This window comes from Elephantulus edwardii, unplaced genomic scaffold (assembly GCF_000299155.1).
Source record: "Elephantulus edwardii isolate Elephantulus edwardi_28Jun2011 unplaced genomic scaffold, EleEdw1.0 scaffold00026, whole genome shotgun sequence".
Classification (NCBI taxonomy): Eukaryota; Metazoa; Chordata; class Mammalia; order Macroscelidea; family Macroscelididae; genus Elephantulus; species Elephantulus edwardii.
The window spans coordinates 5,905,385-5,917,301 of NW_006399776.1; the positions used below are offsets into that span (position 1 = coordinate 5,905,385).

Below are 11,917 nucleotides of genomic sequence, written 5' to 3' on the forward strand. Positions count from 1 at the left end.
CAATGAATGAATGGAAACCCAAAATCTCTGTAAATGTTTATGAAAATTAATAAAATATAATTATAGAAAAAAAAATCAAATAGAAGAACCAGAATTACAGCATGAATCAGGAATCTTAATAAATCTGAGAACCTAGTTACAGAAATTTTGTTTGTGATGAACGGTTTTCTAAGTGGTACAGCACTGGTCTGTCTGTTTGCTGTACTGAAGTAACTTGGGGTTGCTTTGATGCTGACTGCTATGCCACTGGTGTGTCAAATGCCATAATGGTTATCCATCATGGACAGTGTTTGGTGGAGTTCCCAGATTGAGATGGGTTTGGAAGCAGGAATGGCTTTCACTTGTTAAACAGCATGACTCTGAAAACTCTATGAACTTAGAAAAATGATGATAGAGAACAGAGTTCAGGTCTTTTGTTCATAGGGTCACTATTTGTTGTGCTTGACTCAGTGACACTTAACAATACAACAAGAAGTTACAGAAAAACTGATCACTTTCTAAGGGCAGAAAAGTATTTTCTTCAGTGAACTACACCTGTATATCAGAACTAAGTAAATATTGTGGTGGAGATTCTGAAGTTTCAAAGGATTCACCTCAAGTTATTTGTATGTGCATAACTGCTTGGCTTGTTTCTAAGCCAAGTAAATAATTGACTTTGATATATTAAATCTTTATTATTTTCTTTATGAAAAATATTTAAGAATTTTTGTTTTCCCTGACTCTGATTTCTGTAGTAAAGATTATGTTTCTTATCTTGTTGTTATGAAGGCTGTGTGAGAACACCTAGGTGGGCCCTTTTTAAAATATCACTGTCTTGCTTGCCTCAGTTACAGCAATACCAGTACTACAGTGCAGGCCTGCTTTCTACATATGATCCTTTCTATGAGCAACAACGGCACCTGCTTGGACCTAAGAAAAAGAAATTCAAGGAGGAAAAGAAACTTAAAGGTATGTGTGTTGACCTCTCCTCCACTTTTACTCATTCTGAATCACTTTTTTAAAGTAAAGATAGATTTGTTAGAAAGTTAATTATTAGAAAGGGATGAACCTCCTTCTTAGAAAGGAAACAGGGAAGAGAAAGGCCTTGAATAACATGTTTTGACTTTAAACATAATTCCCATAATAGACATTTGTTTTGTTATCCGAGAACTTCTCTCTCATATCTAATAATATGCAAGTACTACTATTATTGCATATATATGGTCATTTCTAGATTTAGAAAGACATAAGAAATATAAATTCCTTGCCAAAACTTTGGGTCAGTTGCTTTATTCCTTTTCCCTTCTATATATTTTGCAAATGTTGAAATATTCTCGGAGAGGAGGGCTTTGATTATCCACAGGGAAATGTTAAGAGTAACCCAGAACCTTTGGAATAAGCTATAATTGTTGCTGTCTGTGGTGATTTAAAATAGATCACCTCCTGTTGATCTTCTGTAGGGTTTGGTTTCATGTTTGCCAGGAAATGCCCTTTCCTCTCTTATTTAGGTTTTAGCAGCTGGAAAAACGGAAGGAAACAGGAAGGGAAAGTTTTAAAATATCTGTGGAAGGCAATTTTACTACTCTGAAGGTCTGAACTCCAAAAGACTCTGTGGCCTTCTTCATCTTTGTCTTACAGCCTCTGTTTTGTATCTCTTTTCTCATTTTCCTCCCAAAATCCACAAGCACCTTCAGTATGGTTGAGTCAGTTCTGACTCAGTGATCGTATATGATAGAGTAGAAATTCTCATAGGCTTTCCAGAACTGTAAATCTTTACAGAAGCACACTACTACATCTTTTTTCCTCAGAGTAATGGGTTGGTTCAAGCACCAACCATTTGATTACTAGCTGAGCACTTCAAACAATGTCCATCAGTGTTCCTTATTCATCTTTTCCACACTCCTCCCCCCAGTTGTTGTTGTTGTATACTGTCAGGGTGGAACCAACCAACTCTTAGCTGATCCTCAAGGGGGTTTTCAAGAGGCTGTTGCCCATCTATCTCTGTGGAGCAGCTGGTGGATTCTAACTGCATGCTTTTGTGATTGCAGTGCAGCTTTTTACCACTAGGCCAGCAGAGCTCTTGATCCCTTAAATTTAGTAATCAAATATATCTTTGACATTTGTGCTGTCATTTAATCATTTTTTTCCTTGTTAATTCTCTTCAACTACATTATATTTCCACCAAGTAATTACAGGTGCTCTTCTTGTGACCATTACTTGAGCCCCATAATATTTCCTTTTCCTCCCTTCCTCCTGGGTTCAAAAGACGTTTGATTTTCAGGTTTTGTTCTTTATTTCTCTTTAAGCATAGAAGGTATTTTTTTTCTTCTCCAAAGCAGTAACATTTTCCTCAAGGAATATTCATGAGCCTTAATAGAGGAAGGTATAAACATTTCTAGGCTGAGAGAGACTGAGGAAAAAACCTTGAGTTTTCTTAAAGTGATGACATTGTCTTGTGACTCTCCCTTATGTAAGGAAAAAAATACAGTCTTATGAACATCTGTTTCCTTTGCAGCAAAGTTAAAAAAAGTGAAGAAAAAAAGGCGAAGAGATGAAGAACTTTCCTCTGAGGAGTCTCCTCATCTCCACCATCACCAGACCAAAGTCTTTGCCAAGTTCTCTCATGATGCACCTCCACCTGGCACCAAGAAGAAGCATTTATCCATTGAGCAGCTTAATGCTCGTCGTAGGAAAGTATGGCTCAGCATTGTGAAAAAGGAACTACCAAAGGTAGGTAGATTCCTCCGTACGGTGATTCTCCTTCCTGCAAGAGGAAGCTCTGAGAGATAGGTAACTAAACAAATTGTTATTTATAGTTTTGAAAATTAATTAATTTGTTATAATTTAGAGAATGCTGAGCAATTATCTTGTGAATCTTCTGTATTCTCTTTAGTTCCCTTTTGAATTCTGACTCAAATAGTTGAGTCAGAATTCACAAAATAATTAGGAATAGTTGGATGATGCTCTCTTGCCAAGAAAAAGGAAGGAAAATGAGTTTTAGAAAGGAACATTAGCTCTGCTGGCCTAGTGGCAAGAAGCTGTGCTGCACTACCAAAGGTACACTGTTCAAGGCCACCAGCTGCTATGCTGGAGAAGCACGGCCAGTCTCCTTCTGTGCTATTAACTGCTTCTGAAAACCCACCGGAAGGTCAGCTGTGAGTCGGTTTTGACTCTGTGGTACACAACAAGCCACCAGAACTTTCAGTAGAAAGGAACACATTTTTCTTATGTACAGCAAGAAACTGCATGAAAGAAAAGTAGGGAACTGGCAGAAAATTGATAGCTTGTAATAGTGGCAGGTGTAAATTAGAAAGGAGATGATGTGTTTCTTAGAGAATTTATAAATTTTGGTTTTGGTTTTTCTGAGTAATCATAGGTACACAAAGGAAATGGTTTAGAAGAAACTTATGTAAGCATTCTTTGTATTTATTTTTTATAAAATTTTGATATGTTTTCAATATAAATATTGTAACAATATTGTAATTGTTTATTACTCAGTATCAACTAATAGAATAATACACAGTTTTTACAGTTACAACTATTGGTACTAAAGTATGTATATGAAAAAAAAGAGCTAGGAAAGCAGTACAAAACCCCTCTAATTATTAAAACCCGCTATAAAGTCTGTTCAGTTAATAGAAGGGTGAGAGTCCTGTCACTCATCTTTTAGCCAAAAAGCAGACAAGCCTGTACTGTGAGTAGTAACACCAGTGAAGTACTTCTTAGAAAAGGACAACATTTTCCTAGAGATAAACCTTAAAAGGCAGTCAAGGATAGGATAGAAGGATGAATGGAAATGAGAATACAGAAGAATGCTGTTACAACGTTGTTATGTGCCATCGAGTTGTTTGCAATTCATAGTGACCCTATGTACAAGAGCTCTGAACACCGTTCTATTCTGTGCCAGCCTAGCCATAAATGCACTCATTCCCACCACTCCAGTCACAGAATCGATCCATGGCATCAAAGGTCTTCCTTTCCTGCATCGCCCCTCCACTCTGCCAAACATGATGTCCCTCTCCAAGGACCAGTCCCTCCTTGCAACATGCCCAAAATATGTTAGACGAAGCTTTAGAATCCCTGACTTCAAGGAACATTCCGGCTTCTCCTTCTCCAGGACAAACCTGTTTGTTCTCCTGGCAGTCCATGATATATTCAACACTCTTCTCCAGCACCACAACTCAAAGGCATCAGTTCTCTTTCTAGCATCCCTATTCACTGTCCAATTCTCTGATGCGTAGCACGTAATTGCAAAGACTATAGCCTGGATCAGGCGTACCTTAGTCTCCAGCCTGATGTCATTGCTCTTCAGTGCTCTTGAGAAGTCCCTCACAGCTGACTTTCCCAATGCAATTTGTCTCTTGATTTCTTGGCTGCTGTTACCAAGAGTGTTGACTGTGGAGTCAAGTAAACTAAAACTGTTAACTATCTCAAACTCTTCACCATCCATACTGGTACTGCCAATTGGCCCAGTGGTGAGAATCTTTGTTTTCTTGATACTGAGTGTCAATCCATATAGGAGGCTGCAATCCTTGACCTTGTGTAACAAGCGCTTCAGGTCCTCCTCAGTTTCAGCAAGTACAGGGTTGTGTCATCTGCAAAACCCAGGTTGTTCTCTAGGCCAGAATCTTTACAGGAGCAGATCACCAAGTGTTTTCTTCTGTGGAACCATTGGTGATTTCAGACTAAAACTCTGCTAACTTTAGATTAACAGCTGCGCACTTAACCATTCCACCACCAGTATATACATAGACTTTTTTTTTTGGCTGAGTACAGTGTACTTTATTGATGGTACATGACAAGATGGGCTTGCCAAGCCCCTCCCCTTTCTCAGGGGGATTTGATGGAAACTTGTGTCAAGGATGTGAGATTCTCAGTGTGTGGGAGGATCAAGTTGGGGCAAGGACTCCCCAGCAGCTGAGGGTCTCTCTCTCTTCTAGTGCTATTGCTGGGGCTGGTGGTCCAAGGGGATCTTATTCTTTGGAGGCCATGTAAACCATCAGGTCGACCACCCAGTTGCTGTAGCCAAATTCATTGTCATACCAGGAAATGAATTTGACAAAGTGGTTGTTCAGAGCAATGCCAGCCCCAGCATCAAAGGTGGAAGAGTGGGTGTCACTATTAAAGTCACAGGAGACAACCTGGTCTTCAGTGTATCCCAGAATGCCCTTGAGGGGCCCTCTCTGATGCCTGCTTTACTATTTTCTTGATGTCATCATATTTGGCAGCTTTCTTCAGACGGCAGGTCAGGTCCACAACTGACACATTGGGGGTGGGGACACGGAAAGCCATGCCGGTAAGTTTCCTGTTCAGTTCAGGGATGACCCTGCCCACGGCCTTGACAGCGCCATTAGATGCAGGGATGATGTTCTGGGCAGCTCCACAGCCATCCACAGTCTTCTGGGTGGCAGTGATGGCATGGACTGTGATCATGAGTCCCTCTACAATGTGGAAGTTGTCATGGATGACCTTGCCAGGGGAGCCAAACAGTTGGTGGTGCAGGAGGCATTGCTGACAATCTTGAGAGAGTTGTCATACTTTTCATGGTTCACGCCCATCACAAACATGGGGGCATCAGCAGAAGGAGCAGAGATGATTACCCGTTTGGCACCACCCTTCAAGTGAGCCCCAGCCTTCTCCAAGGTTGTGAAGACACCAGTGGACTCCACAACATTGATGTTGGCGGGATCTCGCTCCTGGAAGATAGTGATAACTTTCCCATTGATGACCATCTTCCCATTTTCAGCCTTGACAGTGCCGTTGAACTTGCCATGGGTGGAATCATATTGGAACGTATAGACCATGTAGTTGAGGTCAATGAAGGGATCATTGATGGCGACAATATCCACTTTGTTAGATGAAAAGCAGCCCTGGTGACCAGGCGCCCAGTACGGCCAAATCCGTTTACTCCGACCTTCACCATCGTGTCTCAGGGATGCGGCTGAGGCTGCACAAGAAGAGAGGGCAATCTGGATCGACGAGGAGCAGAGAGCTACATAGACATTTTTAGAGCCAGTTTGAGAAGTGATGCTGAATTCATGTCAGTTTGTATTTCCTTAGAAAAAAGACATTCTCATATTCTCAAACACAACACAATCATAAATATTAGGAAATTTACTATTACTTGGTCCAGTCTATTTTCACATTTTATCAGTTGACCCACTAATACCCTTTATAGCCTTCCTATTTTCAGCTCCCTACTTAATTCAGGATCTGTTGTGGCACTGTGTTCTGCATTTATTTATACCTTTTTAATCTCTTTCAGTGCCTCAGTTTTTGTCTTTCATGACGTTGAGTATAGGCCTCTTATTTTGTAAGATGTCTGAATTTGTGTTTGTCTGTTCTTTTTTAGTGATTATATTATAGTTTTTCATTTTTGCAGGATTACCACTGGAATGATGTGCATATCATGTATATATGTTCCAGTGTTGATGATCCTTTGCTAACATGGTGTCTCTCCACTATAAAATTATTATGTCCCCCATAATAACAAATAAGCAGTTGTGGAAATATTTTTTATGTATATTATTTATGAGAGATTACTGGGAAATGTTTGCCATAGCTGGTGAAGAGCCTGCAGATGATAAAGAATAAGTTAACTTTTTTTTTTAATGAATAAGTTAACTTTTATTTGAAAGACTAGAATCTTGCCTTTGATGTCTCCATTGCATCTTGAGAATTAGCACCATTAAGTTATTTAAAATGGCTTAAAAATCCACTTAAGCATATAGTCTGTAGTGAGAAGATTATTGTTGTAAATTACATTCAGCCCCTCTGTGTGTAACTTTGAAATCAATCATTGCTTCAGAATTGTGGGGAAAGGACTTTTGAGCAACCATGGACCCTACTAAGCTCTGTATTTTTAGTATTTTCTCATGTGTCTGATGAACTGTCTCAGAAATTACTTACTCTCTGTGTGTTTGTGTTTTAAAACTGGAGTTAAAATTCCCAATTGGAAACTGCAATATCTTGTGCTAGATTTCTGTAAGACATTTTGTATTTCAGAAAATGAAATATATTTGATATGAGCTATGTAATAGTGAGGCTAGGTTTCCCTGTTGCAAGGTAGGTCTAGAATCACAAATAAAAGACTAAGCTACATAACCCCTAAGAATTTCTGCATCTAGGTACCCTTACATCAGCTTTTTTATACATTGGCCCTAGGAAAGCAGCATGTTTTAGTTAGACTGTGGCAGAATTTGGGTGTATTACGTGGTTACTTTTTCCTAGTCTATTTTAAACTTTATTATATATAACTTAAATTCTTTGCAATTATACAGAGGACTGTATTTAAAACATTCCTGAAACTATCTTATTAATATTTCTTTTGTAGCTTTATGTATGGTGTTGAGGCAGTATTTTCTAGGTGATTTTTCAGTGTATCATGAAAATGCTTAGCTTGACTTTTTATTTTCTAACTCTAGGAATTTAATAGAAGACAGAGTGTCTGAAATTTTATGCATAAAATAAATTTTAAACAAAGTGTTATTTTTTAAATTTTAGGCCAACAAACAGAAAGCATCAGCTCATAATCTGTTTCTCACCAATAGCCGAAAGGTAAATAGTAGTTTATATTTTCTATTTTTACTGGAATATATTCTTTTTCTTAGGATCTGTTTCTGCAGTTCTTGCCTATTGTATCTTTTTGATAGTTAATCTCACAGCACAAAAAGAATTTTTAAACTTTTCTTAATTGATTTAATAAAGAAAACAACTTTTTCTTAAATTTCTGATATTGGAAATTTTGAGGGTAAGACCATAGCCTATTCTGATTTCTTAGGTAGTCATTAAATCTGCGTTAGCTTTAGTCTCTTCATCTAAGATGTGATAATGTTAATACAACTCCTTTAAGAGTTGTGGGGAGTAGGTGTTACTAGTTGTATTTCTCACTGGTCACTCACCCTGCCCCTCTTTCTTCATCCATTAAGATGAGGGTGAAATACCAAATAATGAAAGTATCAACTTAGAAGAGCTTTAAAAAGAATAAATTCATTTTATATACATTAAGTAAGCTTAGGTTGGTTTCCCCCACATAAGCAGTGATAAGCTATTATTCTTAAAGTGTGTAATATACTTTGTAATCTCCTAGCACATCTCAAATCTCTTTTAAACATTTGAACTTTTATTTCATCTCGTAAGGCAGTATACCTGTGGATTCCTTAACCCTGTTGTCTTAAAGTATCAAGGACTTCATCAGTGTATAGTGGCATCAGCCCCACCAGCCCATAAGAGAACTACTTGTACTAAACATGCTGATAGTTTCTGTGACTTAGGACTTGGAAAAAACAAGCTCCTGGAATTGACCCCTCTGTGTTGTAATAATGTCTTTTATAGCTTGCCCACCAGTGTATGAAGGAAGTTCGTCGTGCAGCCTTGCAAGCCCAAAAGAACTGTAAAGAGACTTTACCTCGGGCCCGCCGGCTCACCAAGGAGATGCTTCTGTACTGGAAGAAGTATGAGAAAGTAGAGAAGGAACACCGAAAACGCGCAGAGAAAGAAGCTTTGGAGCAGCGAAAGTTGGATGAGGAAATGCGGGAGGTAGGACGAAAGTATAGGTTTTTAAAATTCCTAATTCCTGCACTCATACCAATCTCTACTTAATACCATTCATTGTTACATGGATTGTGCTGGTCCATCTCTTTGAAGGTTTTCCTTTCTTTTGCTGATCCTCCACTTTTCCAAACAATATTTCCTTTTCTACAGACTGACCACTCCTTATAATGTACTTGAAGAGTATGTGAGACAAAATCTGTCATTTTTAAGGAGCACTCTGGCTGTACTTCTTCCAACATTAGTTTTCTTTGTTCTTTTGTCAGTCTAGTATGCTAAAATAGAAACATCATCACAAGTAGTTGGTTTTAGCAAATGTATTTTCTCACTGTTTTGGAGTCTAGAAGTCTGAATTCATGGTGCTGGCTCTCGGGTAAGGCTTTGTCTCTCTGGATTCTAGAGGAAGGTCTTTGACTCTTGAGGTTTTTGGATGATCTGCATGTGGCTTATTACTCTTCCTCCAACCTATGTTTCTTTCAGTTGCTTAATCTCTTGCTGATCTGCAAGGAAATTGACTTAAGACAGACTTTTTACTATTAATATCATCTTATTAACATCATAAAGATAATCCATTTCCAGGTGGAATTATATTCATAGGCAATTAAAAAATTATTTTATGAAGTCAGAATTGACTTGTAGTAGATGCTCCATTGAGTTTCTGAGAGCCTGAAAATAAAACAGATTTCCCATCTTTGTCCTTTGGGGCTACTGGTGGTTTCAAACTTCAAGACAGAAACAAAAACAATGATGAGATACTCTCTCACCCCACCAAAAGTAGCAAAGTTCAACAGAGCAGCAAACAACAAATAAAGTTCACCAGGGCAGCAGGTTACAAATGGTGGCAAGGTTATGGAGAGATTAGAACTCTTATTCACTGCTGGTGGGAATGTAAAATGATACAACTACTGTGGAAAGCAGTCTGGCACATTCTCAAAAAGTTGGAAATAGAAATACCATTTCACCCAGCAGTTCCATTCCTAGAAATATACCCTAAAGAAATGAGAGCCTTAACTCAAACAGAAGTATGCTGCATTATTCACAATAGCAAAGAGATGGAAGCAGCCCAAGTGTCCATCAATAAACAGATGGACAGAAAAAGTATGGTATATCCACACAATGGAATACTATGCAGCATTGAAAAACAATGAAATAGCAAAACATTACACAACATAGGTGAGCGTTGGAGGACATTATCTTAATAATATTAATGTTAAGTGAAATATCTCAGTCACAAAAGGATAAATATTGCATAACATGGCTGTTATAAAATACAACAGCCATGAGTGAGGGAGTGAGGAAAGTGGATAGATAATGAACACTGCATTAGAATAGATGAGAGGAAGGACTGTCTGAAGGAATATAAGCATTATATATGTGGGAATAATCAGGAACAAGAGGTGTATTGCTGGGTGGGCTGGGGTGGGGGAGAAGGGAGGAGAAAATGTGCAACAATGAATAAATAAATAATCACAATATATTTAAAAAAAAAAAGAGGTACAGCCTTTTGAGTCAATAGTACAACTTCCTATAGATTATGCCACCAGATTTCCTCCCTTACCCCAGACATGGGGTTATGCCAATGCATAGTTATGATTTGCCGTATATTTTGGAGGGGCATAATTCAAACAACAAGAACTGTTTTTCTCTAGGCTAAGAGGCAACAGCGAAAACTGAACTTCTTAATCACCCAGACGGAGTTGTATGCCCATTTCATGAGTCGAAAACGAGATATGGGTCATGATGGGATCCAAGAAGAAATCCTAAGAAAACTTGAAGACAGTTCTTCTCAGAGACAAATTGACATTGGTGGAGGTGTGGTGGTTAATATCACACAAGAGGATTATGGTAAGTCGTGAATCAGGATTTAGAGGATTCATATATAAGGTTATGCATATTACTAACTCTTACAATTTTTTTATATCTCATAATGATGAATAACATTGATCAGAAAAGTGAGTTTATTGTATTGACCTCGAGAAAAAGACATGTTAAAGAAGTATATAAAATCAATTTTATTAGAGAACTTGAAAAGGATATGGTTATATAGTCTTACAAATTTGAGGTTTAATGGTTTGCGTTCCTAGTAGAAATAGAAGATTCTAGGTTGGAATACTTTCAGATAACTATCTGCAGAGAAAATCTTCTCATGTAAAAATAGTCTTAGTGATTGAAGCATAAGAAGAAAGAACGCTTTAGTTTGGCTACTGTTACTGATGTATACTGTTGCTTCAGGGCTGACTCATGGTTGACCCTCTATTACATTTTCAGAAGCAGTAAATCCTTCTCTCACAGAGGAACTGGAACATTCATACTGTACCTTTGGGTTGACAGGGCATTTCCTTACTGCTATTAATGTGGAGTTTTAGAGGTTACGGAGTATTTGAAGGATGTATACGTTTGTATTACTTCAGCTGAATTAGTTCCTTCCAGCATAAATAGTTCAAAACTTTGAATTCTCCCAACCTTATTTGTGCTGGCTGTTGACATTGCTTCCTGGGGAAAAGACAAACCCAGGTCTGCTAAAGAGTATAGCTAAGTTCTCTTTTGGTTTTTGTGAGCTGATAATCAGCTACTGGAGAGCATGGCAGTCTGCTGCTTCTGTTATTACTTGCTCCTTCCCTCAGTAAAAGACTCCTTCAAGCTTTTCTCCTTTTCAGCCCTTCTGAATTTAAAGGTAACTAGAAGAACCAAAGATTCTTTTTTTTTTTTTTTAATTTTTGTGTGAGTGTACCGTCAAATCAGATCTGACTGGTACAGGAGGAGATTGTTTCTCCTTTTCCCGGCAGAGCATCTGGTGGATTCGAACCGTGTGCCTGTGGGATTGTAGTTGCAGCTCCTTGCCACTAGGCCACCAGAGCTCCCCAGAACCAAAGATTCTTATATGTTGATGTTGTGTCTTTGAAAAATATCATCTACTAACCTGTACAACTTTCCCTTTTCAGATAGTAACCATTTTAAGGCCCAGGCCCTGAAAAATGCTGAAAATGCTTACCATATTCACCAAGCCCGGGTGAGTCTTAAAGATTATAAGAAAAATTCGAACTGGCTCTGAAAATACTCCCTAACCTCTTACTTAAGTGACCTTCCTTTGATCACCTGTAATTACATTTTCTGTTAAAAGCATTGGACAAAATATAACGCATTGTATCTAAGTATGACTGGGGGTTAACTAATTTAAGCTTTATAACATTAATTATAATATCTGCAATGTCTGATCATCTAACTATTGTATGTTGACTTTTTATCAGTCTTACTAAGGGTCTATTATCTGTTTATTAATTTTTTTATTATTAAATTTTATTGGTTTTAATGAACATTTACAGAGATTTTGGGTTTTCATTCATTCATTGTTGCACTGTTTTCTCCACCCTCATCCCCAGTTCGTTCT

General features: G+C 38.1%; 1 protein-coding gene across 1 annotated transcript in view; it reads left to right on the plus strand.

Annotated features, from left to right (window-relative positions):
• The window catches only part of INO80 (INO80 complex subunit), a 121,666-nt gene that overhangs the window by 16,755 nt on the left and 92,994 nt on the right, over positions 1-11,917 (plus strand). The window contains exons 5-10 of the mRNA XM_006882999.1: positions 828-948; positions 2,495-2,709; positions 7,483-7,536; positions 8,314-8,517; positions 10,179-10,374; positions 11,472-11,539. Coding sequence (XP_006883061.1) covers positions 828-948; positions 2,495-2,709; positions 7,483-7,536; positions 8,314-8,517; positions 10,179-10,374; positions 11,472-11,539 — 858 coding nt within the window. The remainder of the gene's footprint in view (positions 1-827; positions 949-2,494; positions 2,710-7,482; positions 7,537-8,313; positions 8,518-10,178; positions 10,375-11,471; positions 11,540-11,917) is intronic.